Source organism: Ceratotherium simum, chromosome 33 (assembly GCF_057802395.1).
Source record: "Ceratotherium simum simum isolate JZ-2026a chromosome 33, ASM5780239v1, whole genome shotgun sequence".
In the NCBI taxonomy this organism is placed as follows: Eukaryota; Metazoa; Chordata; class Mammalia; order Perissodactyla; family Rhinocerotidae; genus Ceratotherium; species Ceratotherium simum.
The window spans coordinates 16,131,413-16,159,304 of record NC_141932.1 but is presented as its reverse complement, the minus strand read 5'-3'; the positions used below and the strand labels follow the sequence as shown (position 1 = coordinate 16,159,304).

General features: G+C 51.9%; 1 protein-coding gene across 1 annotated transcript; it reads right to left on the bottom strand.

Annotated features, from left to right (window-relative positions):
* Positions 1-3,599: 3,599 nt before the first annotated feature.
* On the bottom strand, positions 3,600-27,602 carry NOVA2 (NOVA alternative splicing regulator 2). The gene is made up of 4 exons (XM_004440174.3): positions 27,326-27,602; positions 18,270-18,413; positions 12,992-13,158; positions 3,600-5,020 (listed from the first exon to the last, which is right to left on the bottom strand). The coding sequence occupies exons 1-4, from the start codon at positions 27,600-27,602 to the stop codon at positions 3,938-3,940; spliced, it is 1,671 nt and encodes a 556-aa protein (XP_004440231.2). The 3' UTR covers positions 3,600-3,937.
* Between the last annotated feature and the right edge of the window lie 290 nt (positions 27,603-27,892).

Sequence of the window (27,892 nt, the reverse complement as noted above, 5' to 3'; positions counted from 1 at the left end):
TCAGAGAAAAGTGGTACCGTATTCTTCCAAGTATAGGTCCCTACCGTCTACAAGTTGACTCTTCCCGAACTCCACTTGGGATATCCCTAATTCCCACCTACAAGTCCAGCGCAGGCGTTAGGGGACATAAAGATGGCACAATCTTCGTTTTCTGATCCCCTGATAATTATTGCAGTGAAGCCTCCTTGCCCATGCAGAGATGGCTGGGACAGAGCAGAAGAAGGTGGCTGGGGCAGGTTGGCTCAGATCCCCCTGAGACGGGGGATGAAGGAGGTGAATTTGGCACATTGAACCTCTTCTTCTCATAAGTGCTTTGAGGTCCTTCTCTTGAATCCAGCTGGCACCGTCCCTGGGGCCAATTTCTACAGAACTGCCCGAAGGAGGCAAGTGGGGTTCTCCCCGGCTGGTGGAATTCGGGGGGGATCCAAAAGGTTAGGGATTAGCTGAAGGGGAGGTTTTTTTTTCTGTCTTTTTTCTTTTCTTACAAAGATTCTAAGAAAAACTCGGGGTGGGAGGGGTGAGGAAGGGGGACCCAATTTAGCTAAATGTCCACAGACTTTTTCAGTGCCTCTTAGGGGCCTCCTCAAAGGGAGGTGGTCCCATTTCCTCCCCTCTATCTGAGGTTCCCTCCCCCCAGAGCGGCTCAGTTCCAAGGAAGTTTGGCACTTTTTTTTTAATCAGTGGGGAAATGGGGGAAGGGAGAGAGTTGAGAGAGTTGAGGAGAGGGGGAAGACAGACGTAGACAAAGATAGAGACGGGACAGGTAAAAATGGGAGCCACAGGGAAAGAAAGTTGAAAGCCATAGGGAGCCAGGGAAAGAAAGAGAGTGGGAAATGCTGGGGGGAGGTTTTGGTAGCTGGAGGGCAAATGGGAAGGAACAGGGAGACAATTCAATGCAGCAAACACTTATTAAGCACCTACTGGGTGCTGAAAAGCAGGGTGCAAGGAAGCCACTCAGAATCTCTGAGATCTGACTGACTAACAAGGAAAAGGGGAAAAAAGGAGGCAATGGGTTTTTCAATGATCCCCATCCCTGACCTCACATCAGCGCCCCCTCTGGACAAACTGCAGCACAAAAGATTGAGGTCAGATTGCAGAAGGGACTTTCAAGGGATGGAGAAGATGGTAGAGTGAGTTTCCTAGGGTAAAATGGGGCAAGGGGTGTGGCTCTCCACTCACCAACGTGGTGAGTGAACTAGCTCACTGAGCTAGCAGACTAGCTTTCAGATAGCCCTGGCTGGCGGGGGAGGTGGCCCCCGAAATATGTGAACAGGGAGGGGGTTGTCACACAGATACCCCAAGGGAACACTCTTCAGGAGGCCCAGCCTCCAGAGACGTGTCTGTGTGAGCGAAGTACTGGACCCCGCTGATTGGGACCCAGACTCCACCGAATGGGTCTACAGAAAGCATCTGACAAGCCAGGGCAGCTGAGGATGCAAATGATATGCAAATGAGCACTTTTAAATCCCGCCTCCCCCCTCCCAGACCTTACTTTACCTCTCCCTGGCTTCTCCCCTCCTCCTGGGGGTGGGGGGGGTGTTGTAGGGGGAATATTCTGCTAGATACTGCAGTACCCACATGTGGGTGGAGATACTGTGAAATACTGTAAGGTCTTTTGAGAGGTGAAGGGGAGAAATGGCCCACAGGGCCACCTCCATCTCCAACCCCAAGAGCCCCCAACTGCAGAAGATATGTACAAAGTTACATCAAGAATTGTTTTGGCACTCGTATCTCCATCTGGGTTCAGTCTGGAGATTTGGGGTGGGGGCAGCAGCGATGCGAGGTGGGGGATGGGGAAATGGGGGCTGCCCCCCACCCTGGAGATGAAGAGGGCATGGAAAAAGTCACCCTAGTGCCCAAGCTACAGCCTCCCATCAGGTGGAAGGGCCGGGGTGGGAAATTCAGTGCAAGGTACCTTGAAGGCTATTGCTTTCTAGGGATTTTCACATTTTGATTTGGGGGTGGCAGGGATCTCCCAGGCTTCAGGGGTGGGAATTGTCTCTGGCTTTTCTTCCCTCCTTCTTTGGGAGAGAGACGAGGAGGCCGGATTCCCCAAAGCCATGGAGGAGAGAAGGGTCTGGAAGACCTAGGAGGGGGACAAATGGAGGAGAGGGTGGGCATGGGGTCCCCCTCCCCCAGAGATGCTGATGATGGAACCAGGGCACTGGGGGCCCTGCTTTGGGTTGGAGGAAGTGGAGGTGGTCTCCAAGGGGGAGTGGGAGATGGATGCGGGTAGAGGTGGGTCTCTGCTATGCTAAGTCTGTAGGGTTGTCAGGCCCTGAAATCTCAGCCTGCCAACAAGGCCTTAGAGCTGACCACAGCTGCAGTGCTCAGGGAGCCACTCCCAAACCAATTCTCAGGGCTCCTGGCTTGGCAGAGTCCATCAGAACATTCCAGCTCCTCAGAGCCCATACTGAGAGCACCAAAACATTCTGATCCATCAGATACCACCAAAATCCTCCAGCTTGTTGGAAACCACAAGCCAATCTAATCCATTAGACCACACGAAGCCTCCCAGCTCAACAGGGCCTACCTTGGCTCACTGAACTCTACTCTGGGCCACACTGGCCTGACAGAGCCACCACACATTTGGCTCACCAGACTCAATGAAACAAAGCCACGCAGACACAAGCATGCACACAAAAGGCAGGGGCGGGGATGGGTGTCTTTAACAGCCGTTTTCGCTAGCTCCATCTCCCACCCCTCCCTGCCAGGTGAGTTCAAAGACTTGGTGTGTTTGGATGGAGATGACCCTGACAATATCGGGTCTTTTCCCTTAGATCCTCCAGATCAGATCCAAGTGCCACCCCTTATTCTCCTCCTAGGAAGACCCACAGACCAAGACCCACCAAAGAGAGGTGTGGGTCAGTCACTGGCCATGGCCCAATACAGGAAGTGCAGGCTTCATCCCAATGACATCACAGGAAGTAACCCAGAGACACCACAGAAAGTACAGGCTCCCATGAGATCACTGACTTGACTTTCAAGGAAGGCTCATTGAGACATCAGAGGAAGTACCTGTCTCTCCTATCATCACAGGAAGTGACCTCTGGGGAACTATTTCCTGTGACATCATATGGAGCGCCCGAAGTACCCCGAAAGTACTTGACTCAGTGACATCACAACAGGGACCTTCACTCCCCTTACTCCAGAAAAAGCCATAGGAGATGCCACAGGAAGCTGTTCCAGCCTCTCCCAAGAGTCTTGCCCGCGGGACTGGCCCAATGGTAGAGCCGGCCTCATTCCCAGCAGCACCGCATCCCCCTCCCCATACAACCTGACAACAAAAGAGTAAAAAGGCCCACCCAGACAGGGCAACTCCAGTGGGGAGAGAGTAGCTGAGAAAATCTGTGAACTCTGGGGCCCCTGCTCCTTATGCCCCGTTTCAGCTGACTCCTCTGCTATCTCTACTCCCATCACTTCCCTCCGATCTGGAACTGAAAGCAGGAGAGGTGGGGTGTTGTTCTGGGGAGGCCCCTCATTCTAGGTGACCCAGAGGCTCCCTCCCCTCCTCCCATATGGAAAGAAAAACTTATAAAGGGGGAAAAAAATCCTTACCAAAAAAAAAAAAAAAAAAAAGGAGGGAAAGAAAGAGAAAATAACGCTTTGTTTTCTATTAAAATCAACAAAATGCAATATATACAGATATCACACAGACCTGGGCCCTGGGAGAGGAGGGTCAGGCCCAGTCAAGCGTAGGGAGGAAGGAAGAAGGGGTCAGTTCAGGGCTGGGGAGGGAGCTTCTGGGCCCCATCCCCAGCCATCACTCAATCCTGCCTATGACTACCAGAAGGGGGGGTGCAGTCAGGCCTACCCCAGCCCCATCCCTCGAGGAGCAGGACTACACGGAGCTGAGGTCAGGAGTTGGGGAGGAGGAGAAGAAGGAGGAGGAGGAGGAGGAGGGAGAGGGAGAGGGTGGGAGCATACACCACGGGCTTCATCCCACTTTCTGGGGGTTTGAGGCCCTCACTCCCTGCTCGTAGGTGACCCGCTGGCTGATGAGGTATTGAGCGGCTTGCGTGGCCGCGGGGCTGCCCGTGATGGTGACCCGCCGGTTCCGCGTGCCTGGCAGGAACTCTCCCTTCTTGGAGATCTGGATGCGGGCGCCTGTCAGCTCCTGGTACTCCACCAGCGTCTTGCCCCCCTTGCCCAGGATGGCTCCCACCAGGTTCTCAGGCACCGCAATCTCCACCAGCTCCTTGGCACTCTCAGCTGCCAACTTCTCTGCTGTCAGAAAGCCCCCAGCTGCCCCGGCCGCGGCTGCAGCGGCCACCAGCGGGCCACCCCCTCCGCCTGCCCCACCGCCCGCCCCGGCCCCGAGGTAGCCATTGGCAGCCGCGGCCAATGCAAAGGACCCCAGGGCTCCGGGTGGCGGGGGTGGAGGCGGGGCAGCCCCTCCGGCTGGCCCCGCCCCTGCCTCACCCGCATAGGATGCCAGGAGGTTGGCAGCGGCGGCGGCGGCAGGGTTGGCACCAGCGGCCACAGCGGCCAGGACCCCAGAGGCCGCAGCTGAGTTGAGGCCCAGGCCGAGGGAGTTGGTGTTGTAGCCGTAACTCGCCAGCGTGTTGAGCGCTGTGCTGATGGCCAGTAGGTCGGTGCCTGAGAAGGCAGGCAGGGCGGCAGGAAAGGCTCCCACGCCCGCCAACCCCGCAGGGCCCAGCAGGCCGGAGGCAGCAGCAGCCGAGGCAGCGGCAGCAGCAGGCAGCACATCGGCGGGGCTGGCGTACGGCGAGCCGGTGGGGTTGGAGTTGGCCACAGGGCCAGCCACGTTGGCGTAGCTGATGTTGAGGCAGCTGCTGCTCTGGGGATCTTCCTGTACCTTCTGCACGATGGCGCTCACGGCCTTGTGCACCTGCTCCGGTTCACCGCTGACAGTCACCACGCGCTCCTGCAGGTTGATGCCCTCTGGCTTCTGGGACAGCTGCACCCAAGCACCCGACTGTTCCATCACGGCTTTCACTGTGGCGCCGCCCTTGCCGATGATCAGGCCTGCCGTGCTGTTGGGGACGATCAGCTTGGCCTGCGTGGGGAGCGGCAGAGAGGGTCTTTAGAGTGGTAAACATTGCAGTCATTCTCTGCCCCTGCTCTCAAGTGTCCAAAATCAGGCCCAGCACCTCCCTTGATATGCACTAGTATGGTCTCACTGGTTGTTAAAAATATTGAAATACTTCCATACTGGTTGGTAAAAAAAGAGCTAGTATTCCAACTATCCCTCAGTAGCTTCTCAGCCACCCTGTCCCGTGGCCCTGGGAGCCCTGGGACCTCCCTTCCATCCAGCACCTAAAGGCTTAATGGCTGACCCAGTGGGGGCCCTCCAGGACCCTGCTCCCAGCCTGCACTGGTGCTTGTGCCCTTCTATATCATTGAGTGCTCTGACTCCCAGCCCCAGAAAAGGCATCATTAGTCCCACTTTACAGATGAGCCATTTGACGCATAAGAGGTGAAGGGACTTGCCCCAAGGTCACCCAGATAATGAGGGAGCTGAAATCCAGCCTTGTGGATTCCTGCCCCACTGTGCTTCCCACACTGTGGCATGGTCATCTCGCACTTAATCTCTTTGTCTAATCTCTTTGTCATTGTCATGGGATGAATTGATCCCCCTCCCCCAGCAATTCATATGCTGACATCCTAACCCCCAGTACCCCAGAATATGACTATATTTGAAGATAGGGTCTTTAAAGAGGCAACTAAGGTTAAGTGAGGTCATTAGGGTCGGCTCTAATCCAATATGACTGGTGTCCTTATAAGAAGAGATCAGGACACAGACACGCACAGAGGGAAGACCATATGAAGACCCAGGGAGAGGATGGCCATCTACAAGTCAAGGAGAGAGGCCTCAGAAGAAACCAACCCTGCCGACACCTTGATCTCGGACTTCTAGCCTCCAGGATTGTGAGAAAATGAATCGTTTCATTTTACCAGTTTGTGGTACTTTGTTACGATAGCCCTAGCAATCGCATACAGTTGTCTTATCGGTAAAATGAAGATAACAAAACCTTACGTCTGAGAGGCAGGGAGGAAACTGGTCACTTAAATATGGTGGTCCCCTCTTCTCAGTTGCAGAGCAGCCCATCCTCTGCGGTCACAAATCTGATCAACCTTCATTTCAGCGGAGATATTTCAAAACCAAACGTCTCCTTTCACATCTTCAGGAGCATTTCTACACATAAATTCCTCCTTCTCAATCCTTCCCACGTCCCCTCAGACCTCTGGATTCCATCCCTGAAGCTGTCACCTCTGCCTGTCCTCTCCACCCCTGAGCTATACCCCAAGGGTGTTTGAGAAATTTGTGGGAGCAGGTTTTGGTTGTCGCAAGGACTGGGGGCAGACATGGGCATTCAGTGGGCAGGGCCACGGATGTTTGCACCCCATAGTGTGAGAGTCGCTTCCTCACAACGAAGAATGCCCCAGGTCCTGTATAACTTTTCAATGTTCCCCTGGACATTCATGTTGGTGAAAAGTCTGTTTATAAATCTCTGAGCCCAGAACTGAACCCCATGATCCATGTAAGTACCAAGTATTTTTTTGCATGGTTTTAAGATCTACTGAACTTTCTAAGAATACAACTATCAGTAAATCAAGGGAAGATTGTACGTTGTTTTGTTCTGAACTTAACCAAGAGTCGTTCATCATTTTAGGAAACCATGACGTCAGCAGTAATGCCACATGCATCATTTAAGTCCCCAATACTACACTCTGGATCATCGCATTTGTCACTGCCTCACTCACTTAGACTATGTTAGGTGTGAGCAGCTGACTATTTCATTATTTCCCCTATTGTGGTCCTGGCTGAGCATTTACATATTCAAATTCATCTTATTTTATAACAAATCACCTTCTTTTCATTTCTCCTTTATTTAAAAAAGTCTTATGGGATAGAGAAAATGTACATCTGTACAATGTAATATTATTTGGCAATCGATTTAAACAAATGAAGTACCGATCCATGCTACAACATGGAAGAACCTAGAAAACATGACGCTGCGTGAAAGAAGCCAGGCACAAAAGACCACATATTGTATGATTTCATTTATATGAATGCTCAGAACAGGCAAATCTATAGAGACAGAAAGTAGATTAGTGGTGGCTTAGGGCGGCGGGGAGGGGGGGTGGTGAGCTGAGGGGATTGGGGGGTGATAGCTAAGGGGATCAAGACTTCTTTTTGAGAAAATGAAATGTTCTAAAATTGATTGTGGTGATGGATGCCCAACTCTGAATATAATAAAACCACTGAATTGCATACTTTAAAGGGGTCAATTGTATGTATGTGAATTATATCTCAGTAAAACTGTTAAAAATCTTATGGATGTAGATATGTTATATATATATACACACACAGATATATATATACAATTTCAGAGAGTAAAGTGGGCAGGGGAAAATATTTGCAGGAGAAAGGGGACGTGGGGCCTGACAGGGCTGACAGCTGCTGCTCTACACGCTCTGTTCTGTTGATCTCTCTGACTTCAATTCTTCCCTTCCTTCCCCTGTTGACTCCACTGCATTCACATTAGATTCCCTGCTGTTCCTCCAATTTTCCCAGCTCAGTCCAGAATCAGAGCCTTTGCACCTGCTGTTCCCTCACCTGGAACGCTTTTCCCCAGAAAAGGCAGCTCGCCCCTCTCTTCATTCAGGTCTTTGCACAAATGCACCTCCTCAGAGAGGCCTTCGCTGACCCCCCAATTATCAAAGCTTGTTTACGTGCCTATTTTATGTCCGCAGCACAGACACCTCCAGGTTTGTATCCAACTGCTAACCTCACATCTCTAGTGTAATGTTGAATGGACGCCTCAAACCGAAAAGTTCAAAATGGAATTCCTCATCTCCCTTCTCGAATGTATTTCTGCCATAGTCTTCTCGTTTCAGGGCACGGTAAAATGCATCCTTCCACTACTCAGGCCCACGACCTAGGAGTCCTCGCTTCCTCCACACTCATCCAATCAACATCCAATCAGTGATTCTGTTGCCTTCACCTTCAAAGATATACCCTAGACTGTTCTAGATTAAAAGAGACTAATGAGGTAAACAAACAAGTGCAATGAATGAACCTTGACTGAATCTTGGATACAAAAATACCCTATAGATATAAAAGATGTTTTGGAGCAATTTGAGTATAGGCTTTTTGTTAAATAATAGTATGGAATTTGTGTTAATTTTTCTAAGTGTGCTAATAGTAATACAACAATATAGGAGACTGTCATTGCTCTTGGGAGACAGATGCTGAAGTATTTCAGGGTGAAGAGTCATGAGGTGTACAACTTATTTTCAAATGGATCGGCAAAAAAAAAATCCAACCGAGGTGTGTGTGTGTTGAGATAAAGAAAATGTTATCAGTTGGTGAATCTAAGTGCAGGGTATAGGGAATTCATTGCATTATTCTTTAAACATTTTCAAAATAAAAAGTTATGAGAAAAAAAATATATGCCCCAATATTCCCTTCCCTTCTTCTCTGCTTTATTTTTCTTCATAGTACTTTTCACACTCTGGCATCCTACATGTTTTACTTATTTACTTGTTTATTTTCTGTTTCCCCATGAAAGAATGAAAGATCCACAAGGGTAGAGATTTTTGTCTGTTTTGGCGACTGCTGGGTTTTCAGTGCCCAGAGGAGGAGTGCCCGGGACACACTCACCAAAGGGAGGGTGAATGAATGATGGATGAAAGAATGAGTGATGATATGGCCAAAGGACCAAGCAGGAATGGGACTGGGTGGAGGCAGCCAGGTGGATCTAACCTGGTGGCATGTGTGTGTGTGTGTGTGAGAGAGAGAGAGTGTGTATGTGTGGTAAGGTGCTGTGCATTTGGGTAGCCAAACTCAGCCTGATCTGAGTTTTCTAGATTAACTGGAAATTCTGAGTTGTCAAATGTGAAGCATCCTAGTTTTCAAATGTTGGCAACCTCTTCAAAATGTCTAAGAACCACTGAGTAGTAGCCAGGCCACCAGTTTGCAGTCTGTGCACACAGATCCCTGAAAAGCTGCCTTGGACTCTGGAGACATCTGCTCAGGTTCAAATCCTGGCTCCACCACTGATGCTGGGCAAGGGCTCTCATCTCTTTGAGACTCAGTTTTCTCATCTGTAAAATGGGGCTATTCATACCTCCTCCACAGGATTATTGTGAGGCCTAATTGAGATCATGCATGAAATGACGAGCTTGAAATTCAAGTATGACCATGATTAGCCAGAAGTGAGTATGGCTGCCCTTCAGGTGACTCACACAGCCGACCACTGCCAGGTTATACCTGGCTACCTCCCCTCAGTCATGTTTCTGTTTGGCCCCCGTGGGCATGTCATCATCCATTCATTCAAATAAACAACACTTGTTGATGACTTCCTGTGTGCCAAGCATAGGGTGCCATGTGAGTGTGCAATTAATATGTGCCCACAGTAAGTACTCAAGAAATGGTCATTGTCATTGTTACCTCCATGGGAAGAACTGGGTTTAAATCCCACATTTGTGGTATAGCCACTTTGGAAAACAGTCTGGTAGTTCTTCAAAAAGTTAAAAATAGATTTATCATATGACCCAGAAATTCCACCCCTAGGTATATACCCAAGAGAACTGAAAACATATGTTCATTAGCAGCATTATTCATAATAGCTAAAAACGTAGAAACAACCCAAATTTCTATCAATTGATGAACAGACAAACAAAATGTGGTATATCCATACACTGAAATATTATTTGGCCATAAAAAGGAATGATGTTTTGATATATGCTACAATATGGATGCATCTTGAAAACATTCTGCTAAGAGAAAGAGGCCAGACACAAAAGGCCACAAAAATGTCATTCAATTTATATAAAATATTCAGAATAGGCAAATCCACAGACACCACAAGTAGATTAGCAGTGGGAAGGGGCTGGGAGAATGGAGAGTGATTGCTAATGGGTATGGGGCGTCTTTTTGGGGTGGTGAAAATGTTTTGGAATTAGATTGTGGTGATCAATGCACAACTTTGTGAATATACTAAAACCACTGAATTAGACATTTTAAAATGGTGAACCTTACAGTATGTGAATTAGATCTCAATAGAGCTGTTATTTAAAAAAAATCGTTAGGAAAAAAAGAAGTTTGATAAGTCAAGGGGATAGAACAGTAGAATGTACAAAACTAGACCTAAGAGTAAAGAGGTTTTTAGTATGTGATACAGAATTTCAGAGCAATGCAGGAAGGATGGAATCTTTTCATGCCAGCAATTGTGTTCACCAAGAAATGGTGAAAGCAAATGCCTTCATCTCTCTGTGCTTCAGTTTCCTTATCTCCAACATTGACATAACCACAGCTCCTCCATACAGTTATTGGGAAGATTCAATGACTAAAGTGACTGCCTAGTGCCTGGCACATGGGAAGCCCTCAGAAAACAGTAGCTGCCTTCATGATAGGCCCAGACTGTAGAAGCACAGCATCTTAGAGAGATCCACAGCGTCAGTTCCATGGAATCCTAGAGTCCCAGGATGTTAGAACAGTAGAATCTCAGAATAATACATGCCTAGAATTTTGGAATCACAGAGCCATAGAATTGTAGGAGTTTTAGAACCAGAAAGACCTCAGAGACCCTCTATCCCAATGGTTTGCAAGTCTGGAGATTTAAAAATAATAGCGATAATGATAATAATAATAACAATAACAGCAGCAGCAGGTAACAGTGCTTACCATGTGGCAGGCACTTTTCTAAACACTTTCATATAGTAACTTAATGTTAGCAACAACCCTACAAGGTAGGCACTATTATTATCACATTTTATAGATTGGGAAACCAAGGCACAGAGAGGTTAAGTAACTTACTCAAGGTCACACAGATAGTTAACAGTAAAGCCAGGATCTGATCCCAGGCCAGAGTCCATGTTCAGATTCCCAGGCCTTATTCCAAAAATTCTGATTCAGTGGTTCCAATTTGGGACCTTGGAATCTGCATTTTAAGCCACCTAGATGATTCAGATACCAGCCAGGGGTGAGAATCACCGGTCTAGCCTAGAGGTGGCAAACTGGTGGTCCTCAGGCCAGGGCCAGCCCACAGCCACATAGTGTTTTAAAAACAGAGCCAACCTTTAAAAATCAGTTGATTGCAAATATTTCTGGTTCCTTTTGAATTTGGAAGATGTGGCAACACTATGTCCACCTTCCCAAAGGGCAAGAATCAAGTGGAGCTGAGTAGCAGCTGCCTCCATAGGGGTGGCATTATATCTCTACGGTGAGGCCACAGTCCCCCATCCTTTATGTTCTCTTTCTGAATCCTGGAGGCATTTCAATTTATAATCCCTACTTTGCCCCAGCTTCCACACTGTAAAGAAAGAAAAACTGAGGCTTACAGAGGGAAGAAGACGCAGAGTAACACAGGAAGTCCAAGGCAAAAAGGGAACAGACCTGTCTCCTGATTCAAAAATCCCATAATAACAGTAACGGCAGCTAACATTTTTTGAGAACTGTCTATGCGTTAGGCATTCATGCTAAGTGCTTTTCAAACATCAATGAACACTAAGCACCACCCTTAAGTAGGTACCATAATGAATCTCATTTTACAGATGAGGAAAACAAGGCACGGAGAAATCAAGTCACTTGCTCAAGGTCACACAGGTAAGAAGCATCAGTGTTGATTCAACTCAACATCTGACTCCGGAGCCTGAGCCTTCAGCCATTATCTCGCTCACTCTTTGGGGCCCCCGGATAATAAGGCAGAGGAAAAATCCTGGTTCTATAACCTTTCCACTCCACTATCTCAGAGTTCCTGTGGATTAGGGGGTGGGGTGGGAGGCTCTTTCAGGCGCAGATGGTGCTAACCCCATTTTCCCTGCAACACGTGCAAACTCTTGATGAACCCTGAGCCCCTTGTGGCCGCGACCAAGGCGGAAGGAAGAGGCAATACCCTCACCTCCCTGTGGGTAAGCTGTGGCCTGCTAGTGGGAAGGCATTCGGGAGAGGCCTGGCGGGGCGCGAGGAGCAGGGCCGCTTCAGCACCAAGGACAGCAGCCGCGCTCCAAGCCCCAAGCCCGCAGCCTCTTTTTGGGAGCGATGCGCAGGGCAGCATGCTTCCAGGGCTTTCCGCCCACCGTTCCCCGCAGAGCTTGGGGAAACTTAGGTCCGTGGTCTCCTCCACCTCAGGGCAACAAGAATTCCCAAGAATTCCAGATTTCTTTTACCGAGGCCCTCTCTCTTGTCTTTGCTTCCAGGAAGTCGTAAGGACCCCTCACCACTGGCGGATGCTTCTCGCCCCTTTGCATCGTGTGCGCATGTATTTGGGAGCGAAGAAAGGGAGAGAAATAGAGGAGCGTGCGCAGCCAGCCCCGCGTTCCCCTCCCCTTCGCTCCCTACCCAGGGACGGTGCTCCCAGGGCCTTTACAGCAAGCCCACCTGCCCCGTGCGCACCGTGGTTGCTTGGCAACCGGAGAGGACCGGGCAGCGATTGGTCCGCTCCCTGCCACGCCCCTACACCACTGCTTCCCCGTAACTGAGGCAACCCAGAGGGGCTGCCCTCCTCCTTCCATCCCTCCTGGAGAGACTGTGGAGGAGAGGGACCCGCCCCTCTTCTTGCTAGCGAAACACCATTTCTCCAAAATGGTGGCTACTCCCATACAGTAATTAATGGAAAGAGAGAATATGAGAGGCCATTTCTAAACTCTTCTGGATATGGATGAACTGTCACTGAGGTCACTTCCGGTGAGAACAGGAAGTGGGAGGCAGGTTGCCCTGAGAGACAATGGGATGAGGTGGAAGGGAGAAAAGGATCTGGATAATCCCAGGAAGGAGGGATAAGTAGGAGGTTCTGGGCTAACTTCTTCCAGACCTTCACTCTTTCTCTGAATCGAGCCCACTCCTAGAGGTCTGGAGTCCCTAGACTGACTCCCTAGTAATAATACTAACCACTACCATGTAGCTGATTGATAAACGTTTTATCCCATGGAACCCCCATAGTACTCCAGTGGTGTGGGAGGAGTGTTTTCTCCCGCCCCTCGCCAGCTTTACAGAAACCCAGTCTCTGCCCCTGCTGACCTGCTTGGCTCTGTCGGGGTTCATCGTGGTTTGGGGTTGAAGGATGTTGACTACCTCAGGCTTGGTCATCGCTTGTGGGATTTCTCGGACCTTCTCAGCAATAAAGCTGTGCACAGCATTCAAGGCCTCTGCTGTGCCCTGTACCAGGCATACTCGCTCTGTGGTTCCTGTTGTGCAAGGAAGAGAGAGGGCTCATCAGACAGGAATGGGGACATTTCTGAGAGACAGGCCCCATTTAATAGAAAGAGAAAACTGAGGTCTGAGAGTGGACCTGACTGGCCCCAGGTCACACGGTAAGCCCAGGGAAGCTGGCATGGGCTCCCAGGCCATGATGGGTGGCCGGAAGAGTGAGTGGAATCCCTGTTTTGTAATCTGCACTTCACCTCCCTCCCCTAAAACAACCCCAGGGGATGGAAGAATGATGCTTAAGTGCTTTGCGATGCCCACAGCAGCCCTGGGCAGGGGAGACAGGGCTCAGCTGCCTCTTCCCAGTCCTTGCTGGCTCCCGGTTGCTTTGGCAACCATTCACTCACTCCCCCCCTTCTAGAAGCCGAGAGCTCAGGCCTGCAACGGTTGCCACAGTAACTGGAACCCCCTTATCGGTCTGGCTGGCCGGGTCCTCAGCCCACCCCCAGGGGGACGAGGGACGAGGCCCCGTTGCCATGGCAACCCCTGAAAGCCTGCAGCGACGGCCTCTGGGCTTTTGGAGAGGATGGGGAAGGGCTGGGGGATGGGGGAGACAGAAGAGAGGCCTGAGTGCCTGCCTGGACCCACCAGATGGAGGGCTGAGAGTGGGGGAGGGCAGGGGTGTGGGGAAGGGAGAGTAGAGTGGGTCAAAGGCTACTCGTGGAAGAGTGGGGACAAGGGGACAGAGAAAGGAGGGTGGCGTGGGTACCTTTGCTGGAGACACTCCAGATATTGGCTGTGGTTCTGACCTGCGCATCCTTACAGTGTGTGTGTGTGTACTAGGGGGACAGCGGGGAAAAGAGAAGCTGACTCTGGGTGGTAGTGGGATATGTGTGTGTGGGAGAGAGACTCTGGTGACACTGTGACCAGTGTGAGTATATCTGTGAGGCTGTTTGGGTGAGCGGTTTGTGTGTGTGTGTGTGTGTGTATTTGCACGAATGCATGTGTATACTTGACAGGACTGGCTAAATTATCTTTGTCTGTATATGTGTGTATAAGAGAAAGAGCAGGACAGACTGAGATATAAACAGACTGCATAATGTAGTGATTCCAGTAAAGATGTTTGTGTGCAGTCGTGTGTGTGGGAAAGAGTTCTGGTGTCGCTGTGATGTTCAAGGTTATGTACACTATTTGTGAGACTGAGCTGTGTGTACATGAGAGCTTGAGAGAAAGAAACAAAGAATCTCACGAAGCAGCAGTGAGGCTGTACGATGAAGTACACCACTTTGAGACTGCGTGACATTGTGTGTGTCTGCGTTATTGTGTGCACACGTGTGTGAGTAAGGCAAAGAGACAGCCAGACACCTCTAGGTGTTCAAGAGGTGTGAGGTATGCATGTATATGTGTATGAGTGTGTATAGCAAACAGACAGATAAGACTGAATGATGTGTGTGAACATGAGAAGGAGAAAGCGATCAACAGGCAGACCCAGGTGTCCCTGTGGAAGACTGTTTGGAGGACTGATGTGTCTGTGTGTGTGTCTGAGTGTATGTATTCCAGCCAGACAAAGGAGACTCTACTATGACTGTCTGGTGTGAGCATGTGGCTGCCTGGGTGAGCTGGGCATGTTTGGTGTGTGGAGCGTGTGTGAGTCTCTCCCTGGGTGGGACTCTGTCTGCAGGACCGGTGAGCTCCCTGGGTCTGGAAAAGGTCTGGAGTGTGTGCCAGGCTCCGCGTGCCTGTGTGTCTGGGACACTTGGGGGTGAGTGTCCGGTGTCCTGAGGGCATTCCAGTGCAGCATGCTGGTGCTACCACTCTGACCCCTCACTTGCTCTCAGCCTGGCATGCCAGTCTCGCTATGCGTCTGGGCGTCACTATCTTGGGTCACTTGTGGAGTTGACATCCCCCATCTCTTTTGGGCCGCTGTTCCTCGCTCTTACTCCCCCCCACCCCAGAACAATGGCTTGGTCTGAGCCAAGGGTGAGTCAGCGTGCAGGCTGCCTCCGTCTGGGTGTAAATAGGAAAGGGTGTGGGTCAGGGTGGGAACTGGGGGTGGGGGGGGCGGGGCGGGGTGGCCCCAGGGAGAGCCTGGCTGAAGTGGCCAGCCTCCCATCTCTGTGAGGATTCCTTCCAGCTCAGGGGGTCTGTGATCTCTTACTCCCTTGGAGTTCTTAACCGGGGTCCACAGGGGCTTCGGCAGGCTCAGTTAAACCCTGAAAGAATGTCCAATAATGACAGCTGGAGCTTACATAACACCACGCACCAGGCGCCATTCTAAGTACTTTATATAGATTTGTTCACATTATATCTGAGGCAGATATTAAGACATTATTATTCCTGATTTACTGCTAAGGACACAGAGGCACAGAGAAGGTTTGGGGTTTGTCCAAGTTCACTCAACCAGTAGTGAAAGATTGGGGTTTTGAACCCAGGTGTCTGGCTAGAGTTGGGGCCTTTAACCACTGCACCACCCAGTGCAAAACTGGGGTGTGTGGTGTGTGTGTGTTGGGGGGAGGCATAAAATGACTGCAGTTTTGCTTTTGTATTTTTGATAGAAAAAAAGAATATGTATGAATGTATTAAGTAGTCACTTAAGATTTTGCACTTTGGTACAAATATGTTATAAATCAATAAAATTAAAAAAAATGTGTGTGTCTATGCTTTTCTTCTGGGGGCAGGGTCCAGGGCTTCAGGCAGATGCTCAAAATCAGAAGGAGTTTAGAATCACTAGGGTGTCTGTGTGAGTACACGGAGTCTGTGTGGCCTTGGGCAGGTACCTGCCTCTTTCTGGGTCTTGGTTTCTCCATGTGTGACCCAGAAGGATTGAATCTGGGGCTTGGGGTTTCCTGTACCAAGGAGGGGACACCCTTTATATGCTCTGTTGCTTCCTTGGGGTTAAGGGCCAGGTAGGTTTTTGTTGCACATAGTGGACAAAGTGCAGTGTGTGTGTGTGTGTGTGAACCTACAAGGCTCAGAGGACCTTTTCAATTTCTCCACTGTCATTTCTCACCTGTTCTCTATGCTTCAGCCACACTGAAAAACCATCCCCCCACCTCTGAATATGCTATTTCATCTTCCTGAACCACCTCTCACTGCTCTTTGTCTAGCTCACTCTTACCTATTGCTCTGGGCTCCCCCTCCAGGAAGTCCTTCCTGACCTCCCCAGGCTGCGTCGCGTACCCTGCCTGGGTTCCAACCATCCTCTGGGCTTCCCCGTCCTAGCTCTGACCATGCTCAGTCATCATTGGTGTTCGGTCTGTCTCCCCTACTGGGCTGTGAGATCCGAGAGAGCAAGGGGGCAGCATCTCAGTCACTCTGTGTCCCCACCTCCATCTAGCACAGGGCTGGCATAGAGAACGTGTTCAGAGAATATGTGTTGAATGAATGAATGAAAGGGTGTCAGCCAAGAGCAGAGGGAAATACGCTGTTTGTCTCGTGCAGTAGCATCTCCACGTCTTACGTTCCTGTGGGTCCTGGGAGGTCCTAGGGACAGGACTAGGATGTAGGGTGCTGTGTCCTGCATCTCTGAGTCAGGAGCCAGGACATGCTGTACGATCTGGAAGTTCCACATCAGGAGAGCGGAAGCGGGCTAGACGCACGCCCTGGGGCTGAGGGGAGATGCTGGCTCATGTTGCTTGTGGGGCCCAGGGGAGTCAATGACTTTCCCATTCTGCGGGGTTCTCAGCTGCCTCGCCTGTGGGATGTGTGACTGAGCTGGGAGGAGATGACGTGGCTCATGTCAGAAAATGTGATCCAGGGGCAAGGAACCAAGTGTCCCAGGATGAATGTCCCAAGCAGAGGTCTTGTCTGTACCTTGTAGGCTAGAAGGGTGTGGGGCAAACTGGGCCAGGGTGGAAGAGAACAGGGGGAGGTGTGCCTGGTTCCCTGGCCTTGTCTCTAAACCTCTTGCCAAAGCTGCTTAGTGAGATGGGAGGGAGGGGAGAGAGAGAGAGAGAGAGAGAGAGAGAGAGAGACAGAGAGAGGAAATGAATGTGTCCTGACCCCAGGCTCCAGCTCTGGTGTTTGACCTAAAAAATCCAAAGGGATTAAGGATGAGCTAGAGCCAGCGCTGGACCAAAGATGCAATTCAGGGTGCCTTCCCTGGATTCCTAGATGTCAACGCTGGGTCATTGGCCTTGGGAGGGAGATACGGAGGGGTGAGAGATATTGAGGGGGATTAGAGAGAGTGGAGGGGGCTTGAAAAATTTATGGTTGTGGGGAGAGAGAGAGAGCTGGAGGAGAGGCAGAGAAAGGGCTAGGTTTGGAGAGAGGGAAAAAAACACAAGGGAGCTGAAACTTATGAGAAAGAGGGAAACATAAAGGGAGAGATGGGCGAGCAGAGGCAGAAAGAAACGAGGGGCAACCCCAGTGGAGAAGGACCCCATTGAGGTGTGCTGCTAAATATTGGTTGACTGGATGATTAAATAGGAAGGTGCATTGCAAGAGCAAGAGAAAGAAAAATATGAGAATATGAGAGGTGGAGGGAAAGGAAAAGATGGAGAGAGATGGGAAGACAGAAAGGCAGGGAAAGAGGAGAGGGAGAGGGAAAGCAAAGCAGAGACAGACAGCCGGGATGGGAGAATAAGAGAACAAGAGATGGAGGGTATGGAACCAGAGAGATAGAAGCAAATAGAAGAGCAGGAGGCGACAGAGAGGCCGAGGGGAAGGGAGACTAACAGAACAAGAGATGGGAAAGTCGGAAACAGATGAGAAAGAGACACATAAAGAATGACACAGACAGAAAACCAGTGAGACTCAGACTGGTTAAGATGGGGTGACAGAGAAATCCAGAGGGAAAGAGTGGGGGTGTGTGTAACACGGACGGCTGCCCCCCAAACCCTGAGGGACACCCTGACACCTGCCTCCCTGCCCACCCTCCCAGCTCCTCCAACTGACCCAAAGGGGCAGGTGTGTGGGAAGGAGCACATCTGCCAGCACATCATGCAAATGAGCTCATGAATATGCAGCAGGCCTATTGTCTTGCCCTGCCCCCACCCCCATCTGCTGGGGTCTGGCCCTTGGGGTTGAGGGCAGCTCTGTCCCCTTAGGGGGAGGGGAGGCCCCCCACCACTATCACTGCCCCTAGGGCAGCCCTTCCTCCTCATCCAGGGCCCAGGTGGGAGGGAGGACAGAGTGCTGGGCCGGGGCTCACCCGGATAGAAGTCTTTGGACTTGGAGAGCTTGATGGTGGCTCCCGTCTCCTTCTGCAGCTGCACGATGGTCTGCCCGCCCTTGCCAATGATGGAGCCCGCTGCGTAGCTGGGGATCAGCACCTTCAGGAAGTATTCGCCTTCCTCTGCGGGGCACACAGCGGGGAGGGGAGTCAGGGGAAGGGGTCTTCACCTTTGGTGGGCTAGGAAACCACCGGGATCACAGTAACATACGGGAGGAATCAGCATGAGAATAGCAGTCAGGAAAATAATACAAATCATGATCTTCATTCATTCATTCATTCATTCATTCCACAAATAGTTACTAAGCACCTGCTCCCTGCTTGGCACCGTTCTAGCGAAGCAGCCGTGAAGGAAACAGACAAAGCTCCTTGATTTCGCGGGCAAATGAGGCAAATAAAGACAGAAGAGGTCTTTATTTGGACAGATTCAGCCAAAAGCTCACATAGCTACATTCTTTTAGAGGGGGAGACAGACAGTTTGCTTTATGTCAGATGGCGGTAAGTACTCAGAAAACAAAAAGAGGCAGGAAGGGGGATGAGGGTGTAGGGCTGAATGCTCAGATCCCTGGCCAGGAAAGCCCTCCCCAAGAATTCTTTGTTTATCAAACATTTCTACAGCACCTAATTTGCGCTAGACTCCGTTCCAAGTACTTTACAAATACCAGTTCTTTCCATTTTCACACTGATGCTATGAGAAAGGTACTTTAATAAACCCATTCTGCAGATGAGCACAAAGGTCAAGGAATTGCCCCAGTTCACAGAGCTAGTAGGTGGCAGAGCTGAGATTTGAATCCAACATGGCTGCAGAGTCCATGCTCTGGACCACTATGATATACTGTCTCCAGGCTGTGGAAGAGGGAGCAGAACCATGTGGCTATGTGGAGGAAGAGCAAGTGCAAAGGCCCTGGGGTGGGATTGTGCTTGGGTTGTTTGAGAGAAAGTGAGGTGGGCAGTGTGGCTGGGGCTGAGTGACAGAGGAGGAGAGTGGGAGGAGATGAGGCCTGAGAGGGGTGGTGGGAGTGGTAGGGTGTTGAGGCTTGGGGGCTGTGGTGAGGTCTTTGGCTTTCACTTCAAGTGGGGTGGGAGCCACGGGAGGGCTCTGAGCAGGAGAGGGATTGTGATCTGACTTAGGTTTCAAGAAGATCCCTCTGACACCATGAGGGGAGCAGACTGAGAAGCAAAGGTGGAAAAGCTGGGAGTCCAGTGAGGAGGTGACTGCAATGGTCCGGGCAGGAGGTGATAGCCATCTGACTGGTGGAAACAGCGAGGGAGGAGGGGGCGGGGGGAAGGAGGGCTGGACTCTGGAGATGCTCTCAATGCTCACTATTGACCCAGCGCTGCGTCTAGTGCTTTGCAAGCTTGATCTCATCCATTCCTCACAATCTCCCAGTGAGGTGGGTAGAATGAACTCCATTTTTACATAAGAGGAAACTGAGGCGCAGAGGGGCTCAGAGAAGTGAGGGCACAGGGCCAAGGTCAGTAGCCCAGAGGCACCAAGACAGTTGCCCCATTGAGATTCAAATGCAATTCTGCTTCATGTTTGGCCCTCCCTTGCTTGACACTCTCCCCTGCTGGTGGCTAAGGACAGCCTCAAAGACCTAGAGGTGGCAGGTGGTGCCAAGGGTCCTTTGCTAGGGACCAATTTTCTTGGTCATGCGTAAAACACTTTGATAATGCAGTCTCAAGGCAAGCGCCCAGCCTCTCCTACCTTCTAACCAAACCGTTGCCCCTACGTCCTCCTAGGGAAAAAATTCTGGTGCCTTCTCAGTGTAAGTCTCTTTGTGATTTGGCCCCGCCCACCTTTCCAGCTTTGCATCCTCATCTTCCTCTATGGGCACCAGGCACACCTTCCTTTTGGTTCCCCAAACATTTCCTCCTCCAACCCACCTCAGGGCCTTTGCACATTCTCTGTGCCTGGAACTCCCCTCCCCCAGTGAATTCCTGTTGTCTTTGGGGTCCCCACTCAAACGTCACTTCTTCTTGGAAGCTTTCCTTGGACTCTGAGGAGGGGTGGATCCCCCGTTTCACGCCTTCAGAGCAGTGTATCACAGAAGTCTATCGTGGGTCACGTCACTAGAGTTCACCCTTGCGTCCCAGGGCCTCACGCAGTGCCTGGCACATAGAGTAGGCAGGCAGCAAACACTGGGAAAAGGAAGGGAGGAGCCAGGCCATTCTGCTTCCAAAGCTCAAAGTCTTAAACCATCCCCCAGTGGTTTTTCAACTTTTTCTTTTAAGCAAAGGAAACCTATTTTCAATGTCTCACATGAAACTCCAACATACAGAGCAGATAAAAGAGAAACTGGCTCTGGTGAAAGTGGGGGTGGGGTGGGGGGCTGGGAGCCCTGCCCATCTCCGCCTGGTCCCTTGAGATTGAAGGTTCTGGGTTCCCTGATGTGTTAAGATGGGGATATGGCGGCAAGGGGCTGGATGTGGCTTTGCAGGCATGGGGAGGGGGTCTAGAATTAAGGGGTTTCCCTGAGCCCAAGGCAATCCTCTTAAAACTTGCCTAATCAGACCATTAAGCCTATTAGATCATTAGCCCACCAGGGTGCCTTCCCATCAGTCATCCTGACCCCCCTGAATTCACTTTCTTCCTTGGGCTCACAGAGGTGGCCTCTTGCCTGCCCCGCCCCTAAACCTGTCACAGGGATGAGGGGCCAGTTCTCATCTCTGGAAGGCTCAGACAGATGAGGAGGGCACTCCCACTAGGACTCCGATCTCACTCCCCATCTTCTCTCCAGTCAAGGCCTCTACCCCAGCTTCCCTCTTGAAGACAGAAGGTATTTGCCTGCTCTGAAGAAAACCGGGGACGCCCCCCACCCCATTTTCTGCACTCTGTCTCTCACACTTCCCAAGTTTTGTCTGAGAATTGCCATAGGAAATGGCAGGAACAGCCCTAGACTGAGTGTGAATTTTGTCACTGACAAGCCGTGTGGCCTTGGGCAAGTTGCCTCAGCTCTTTGGGTCTCAGTTTTCTCATCTATAAAATGGGGACATGATCACGCTGCCTCATAGGGTTACTGTGATTGATTAAGTGATAAACTGTAAAGTCTCCGGCACACAGAGCACTGGAGAAACCATCATCATCATTATTGTTGCCTACTTCATGCAGACAAGTTCTTATCCCAGAGCCTGGTACACCGTCAGCGCTCTATAAATGGGGAAATGAGTCTCTAACATTTGGGGCTTTGTTGGGAGATAGCAGATGGAGGGGAGACCCCATTTTCTTCATCACCTCCCTCCCCAGTCTCTTTCCTGCTTCTTGGAGGAGGAATGTCCTCTCGCTGATAGAAGCTAGACCCTCTGCTTGTACCCTGTCTCAGTATCTCTCCCTTCTTCCTCACGCCACCCTCTTGAATTCTGCCCTTTGTACGTCCCTCTGGGCTATTATTTCCTTCCTTCTTCTCTCCCTTCCTCCAACAAATCCTTCCAGAGCACCCACACTGTGCCTCGTTTTAGGTGCTGGGGAGACAGCGGGGGAACAAGGCAGTCCATTTCTTTTAAGTCCACTAGCTTTTAAAATGGAAATGCAGCTATTTAAAGAGGACATTTAAAAATCATTGCGGATAATCAGAGTTTGAAGGGCTGGTTATGTTTTTCCCTCCAAAGCGCATTAAAAAAAACACATAATGGTCAAAAAAAGTTTGTCCGTGGACCCCCTTAAACCACCTTGTGGGTGCTCGGTGGTTCCGCTATCAGAGTAATGGGAATTCTGGAGCCCCCTCCTCAGCTGAGTCTCCTGCGGATTGTGACCCACTGAGACCTCCACCTGTAGAAGCTCAGAACTCTAGGTCCCAGGGGATCCCGTGGTGACCAGCAGTCTGCTCTGGTCCTCTTCAGAATCTTCTGCATGCCCTTCCTGTTTGGGGGCATTTCCCACCGTGTGAGTCCCACCTCCCCCAGGAAGAAGCCAGGCCTCTATTTCCCAGACTGCCTTGCAGCAAGGGGCAGGCACGTGACCTCAGCTGAACCCGGATCCCCAGACCTCACACCCTGTTTGAACACCCAAGGCTCCACCTGTGAAAAAGTTCTTCCTTTTACTGAAGCAGAATCTAGATGCCAGAACTTTCCACCCAACCACCCTCCAACCTCCTCTGAGCTCTTCCCTTGGGGTCCAGGCAGCTCCCTCTACTCAGTGACAGGGACTGAAGAACCGAAGATGACAAACTTCAGCTCTCCTGATTCATCTGTTTCCCTCTTGAGGCAATGTTAAGCATTTCCACTTTGGGAAGGGGCTGTTTTTCCTCTTCTCGTCACTATGAGTCTCTGGTCTCCCCCTCCCTTTTGTGCCCACCTCCTCAGGAATGCTTCTGGAGGCTTCCAAAAAGCATACTCCCCCACCCCCTCCATAAATAACGTTTACCTACCCAAGAGATTCAGAGTGGTAAGAGTGGCATTTTCTCTTGTTCTTTTGTGAGGAAGATTAGCCCCGAGCTAACATCTGTTGCCAATCCTCCTCTTTTTTGCTGAGGAAGACTGGCCCTGGGCTAACATCCGTGCCCATCTTCCTCCACTTTATATGTGGGACGCAGCCACAGCACGGCTTGATAAGTGGTGTGTAGGTCTGTGCCTGGGATCTGAACCTGCGAACCCCAGGCCGCTGAAGCAGAGTGTGAGAACTTAACCACTACGCCACCGGGCCGGCCCCAGAGTGGCATTTTTTACCGTCAGTGAGTTGACCCTGCAATGTGGTTTTGATCTGGAGGAGGGTAATTAATGACAAAGGGAGAGCTGAAGGGGTGTGTGTTGCAGAGGTGTTGTTTCAGGCGGACGGGACTAAAGTTGGAGTGTGGTACACATGGCACTTGCTCTTGTCTGGGGGTCGGGGGTGGAGGAGACGGCATGTTCTATGGAGGTATGAGGAGGCTGGGGTGTGACGCTGACATTGTCATGGGGAGCGGGTGGGGATGTTGTTGGTGGAAGAAAAGAGGTGGTGGGTGTGGGGCGGGAGCGGTCTCGCTGAGGAGGGGCGGGTCGTCAGGCACGTGAAGTCTTTTTGTGAACGATGGTGTTGCCCGTTCCCGTGACAAACGTAACACAACTGGGGTGTGTTTCCGAAGCATCTGCAGGGATGAGGTGCCGAAGGCTGTGATGCTGTCTTTGAGTTGTGACACTGTCTCTGGGTGAGAGAAAGGTGGAGGGGGTATGACTTCCTTGGGGCGAATCACCATTGGATGGTCAAGCAGGACTATGACATTCTCAGTGGCACTAATAATAATAATAACGTGATAGATATTGTTAATTGAGCGTTTACCATCTGCCAGGCTTTATGCACTCTGCTGCACAGACACAATCTCATTTAACCCACACAACAGCCTGGAGAGGGAGAGGTAGACCTTGCAGTTCTCATTTTCCAGATGAGGAGACTGAGGCTCAGAGCAACGAATTAACTTGCCTGAGGGTCACACACCAAGCACGTGGCAGGGATGAGATGAGCCCCGGAAGGTTTCACTCCAGGGCTCTTAACTCTGGTGACACTGTCTTTGTGTTAAAGAGTGAGGGATGTTGGGAGCAAGTGAGGGATATTGGGATGTTGGCTGGTGTGTCAGCTACGTTTGGAGTGTGGGGTGTGTATGTATGTGTGTTTGTGTGTGTAAGGGGAAGCTGCCGTTTCTGTATATTTGAGGGGGGACAGAGGTAGGAATAGCCAGGAATACAGGGGCCGTTCTAGTGGCGCCTTAAGTTATGATCTGTACTCAAGGGGGACATTCTTTGTTACTGTCCCACAGACGGGTCATTTGTTTCTCTGATGAGTTCCTAACCGGAGTTTCCATCCAGCCTCTTCACCCAAGTCCTCCTGTCCTAGGGCCTTGTCTCCCTCCCAGTGGCATCTGCCTGCCAGTCACAGTGCCCAGAAGCCAGTTTTAACAGCCACCATCTCCTCTATCAGCCCCCAAGAATGAATAGGAGTGGCAGGCTGGCACCGTGGGCAAGAGCTTACTCTGCCCGATCTGCCACGACTTGCTGTGACACCCCGGAAAAGTCCCTCACCCCTCTGGGCCTCAGTTTCCTCACCTGAAAATGGGGTTCACTATAGTGTCTACCCACACAATGGAGCCAGTCTCCCGAGTTCAAATCATGGCTCTGCCTCTCATTAGCTGACTGGCCTTGAGTAAGTTACTTAACTTTTCTGTGCTCATTTTTTCATCTGTAAGATACGTAACATAACAGAACTGTAAGGATTAAATGATTGGTCTGTGCCAAGCATTTCCCATACACTTCCTGGCACACCGTAGCAGCAGAAATGTTAGCCATTCTTATAATTTATTACTATTACATCATAGGGTGTTGGGAGAATTAAATGAAATACTACATGTAAGCCATTAAGCAATAATATTGGTAGCTATTATTACTATTATAGCTGTGGTTATTATTATTTGCCCATTTGGCAGATGGTGACACTGAGGCTCAGAAGAGGGGTGGGGTTGACCCAGCGTCCCACAGTCATGAAAGCATTGTTGGAAAGAGCCCTCAATATTGAGATGAAAGTCCTGGACCCTCGCCCAGCCCTGCCTCTGAGTGTTTCTGTAAATGTAAATGGAGGACTGTCTCTTTGCCTCCCCTGGCCTCAGTTTCCCCATGGGTCAATAGGAGGGGAGGAGGAAGAGCCTGGAGGAGAGAGTCTCTGAGGGCTCATCCTAGTTTCCCAGCTGCTGGGGGAGGCAGGATGCACAGTGGTTAAGCACATGAGCTCTGGAACAGGGCAGCCGAGCGTTGGAGAGATCCCAGCTCTACCAATTATGAGCTGTGTGACTTTGAGAAAGTGGCTTCATTTCACTGAGCCTCAGTTTCCCTCACCTGAAAAAGCAGCTCAAATCGTCTCCCCCAAGGGTTGTACTGGGAAATGAACCCATATCTCAGAGCCTGACTCGTACCAGATGCCAAGTACTCGGTTCTGACCGTGCTCGGTAGCATCACCATTGTTAGGTTGTGCTGCTCTTAGAGATCAGATTTTGAGCATCTCAGCCTCTTTAAGAGAAGGATGAGACACCCCCCTGCAGCAGGAGCGGGACTGGACTGGCAGGCTGGGCTCAGGGACTGCCTGGGTCCCGGACCCTCTCCGGGACTGGGAATGGCACTGGGGCAGGAAGGAGGGAAGGAAGTCGGCGGGGACATATTCATGTGTGCGCTGGGGGTGGGGAAGCAGGAAGAAGGACAGGAAACTCCCTCCCACCCCCTCCCCCAACTTCCCTTTCCTCCAATTTCTGCTGGACACCCTCACAGGCAGCCAGTGGGTCCCTGATCGTGTCCCACCTGGACAGTGAGGGGGCACTGGGATGTGAGGAAGAGACTTGGCTTGTGTTCATCCGAGGGGAGGAGGTGGAAGGTCCCCATTCCCCGACTAGTGCCTGGCGGAGGGGGAAAGGTGCCCTCTGCTCGAGGTCATCCCTCTCCCATCCGGAGGAAAAGGCCAGAGGAAGTGCAGATTTTGGCCAAGGTGACCGCCGGGAGGGGCTTGTCTGCTCTGGGGTCTCCCTCCTTCCGGGGAGCTAATGGGCTGGGCTCTGAGGACCTGGACAAACCCAGTCTCCATCCTGAGTCCCCACCAGAGACGTATACTAGAGTTCCCAGCTTGTCTTTTATTCTCCGGCACACAAACCTCCACAGGCCACACACGCAGTGAGGGTCCCTCTTGTCTTACACACACGCACACCTTCTGTTGTATCAAACATTCAGCCATCACACACACACACACACACACACACACTCTTTCTCTCTCTCTCTGTTATCCACACATAGATCCCCACACCTCTGGTGTCACCCACTCAACCATTTCACACACACACCCCTCCCCTTGTTACACATTTACACACACTTAGGTGTCACACACATACACCTTCCCTTTTCATCCCCCTTGGGTGTCATATGCACACATTTCCTGTCACACGATCACCCATCCTTCCCTTTCCTTGTTACACACCCTCGTGTGTTTCACCCACAGAGCCCCAGCCTCTCCCTCATCATACACCCACCTTCCCTTGTTGCACACACCCCCTCTGATGTCACTGTTGCACACCTCCATGTGTCACACCCCGCCACAGCCTCTCTGGAGTCACACCCACACTCTTCTTGTCACATACCCCCACCAGCTTCTCCTGGTCCCACCCCACCCCAGACACGCCTGTGTCACACACTGAACTGCCGTCCCCTGATCCACACGGCCTCTCATGGCTCACACCCAGAGCCGGCCCATTCGGCATCCCACACACACCCCCTTGCATGTCACACACACCCTCTCCCTATGTGTCACACTCTGCCACAGCCCCCTCTGGGGTGACAGGCACACACTTTCCCTTGTCACACAAACCCCTTAGAGGGTCTCAAACATGAAGCCCAGCCCCTCTCATCTCGCCCTGTCTCCTGCACACACACACCCTCTTTCCTGTCATATCCATGATCCCTAATGTCACACATCCAGGCCTTACAAGGCCCACAGGCACACACGAACACACACACACGCCTGTCCCAGCCACACATTCTCCCACCTAGCTTTACACACCCACCCTTTCCTCCATTTCACCCAACACACCCACCCAGCTTGTCCCCATGCACGATCCCGCCCATGACCCACACATGCTTCCCTCTGGGACAACCCTTGCTCAGGACGTCCCCAGAGAGGGAGGCTGGAAGCTCCGGGTCCACAGGCCTCCTCTACTCCTTCCGCTACCCGGCCAGGACACGCCAGCCCGGGAACACCCCTGCCCCAAGGGGTCACATCACACACCCCTCAAGGACACAGAGACACCCGCCCAGAGGGACCCACGCCCCCCATCCTTCGCGCCCCCCCCAAGGACACTTACCACCCCCTCCCCCCCAACTCCTCTCATCGCAGACAAAGCTCGCAGCCCCGGGGCCGCGGCGAGAGGGACAAGGGGTCTGGCCCCCTCCCCAACTCCCCTCTCCGTGCCCCGGTCCCGGGAGGGGCGCCCTTCCCCTCCCCAGAGCCCTTGCACCTGCCATGGGGCGGGGGAGGAGGAGAGAGAAAGGCGAGGGCCCCTGCCCGCTCCCTACACCGAGCCGCAGCCCTTTCTCACCTCCCGTGTTGCTGCGCTTGGTGCAGACCACCTCGGGGGGCGTTTCGAGGGGCCTCTTGCGGGAATCCGGGGCCTCGGGCTCCATGGGGGGGGCCTGGGGCGGCGGCTGCTGCTGCTGCGGCGGCTGCGGCGGCGGCGGCGGCGGCTGCTGTGGCGGCGGCGACGGCTGCTGGGGAGGCTGGGGTTGCGGCGGCGGCGGCGGCGGCGGCGGCGGCGGCTGCGGGGCCGCGGAGGCCGTGAAGAGGCCGTGCACCGCGCCGGCGGCCATCATCCTCATGGTGGGGGCGGGGGACGGGGAGGGAGGGGAGGGAAGGGGATGTGGGAGAGGGAGGGGGCGGCGGCGGAGGGATGGGGGAGGGGGAACCCCGGGGAGGCAAGGAGGGAGGGAGCTGGATCTGGGGGGCCGACAGAGCCTGGAGGGCGGATGTGAGCAGGATGGGAGGGCAAAGGGGGTCTCCGATAGGGCCCGAAGAGAACTGAGGGGTGGGGTCTCTCTCAAGATCACAGAGGCCGGGGACTGGTCGCACTACTGGGGAGACAGGACCCCCTTCTTTGCTCCCCCGGGCG

Excerpts from the sequence above, each read along its gene's own strand:
- NOVA2 (XM_004440174.3), bottom strand. The coding sequence starts at position 27,602 with ATGAGGATGATGGCCGCCGGCGCGGTGCACGGCCTCTTCACGGCCTCC. Across the intron at positions 13,159-18,269 it reads GTCCAAAGACTTCTATCCGG|GAACCACAGAGCGAGTATGC; the intron begins GTGAGCCCCGGC and ends CTTGCACAACAG. Across the intron at positions 5,021-12,991 it reads ACCCCGACAGAGCCAAGCAG|GCCAAGCTGATCGTCCCCAA; the intron begins GTCAGCAGGGGC and ends CTCCCCACGCAG.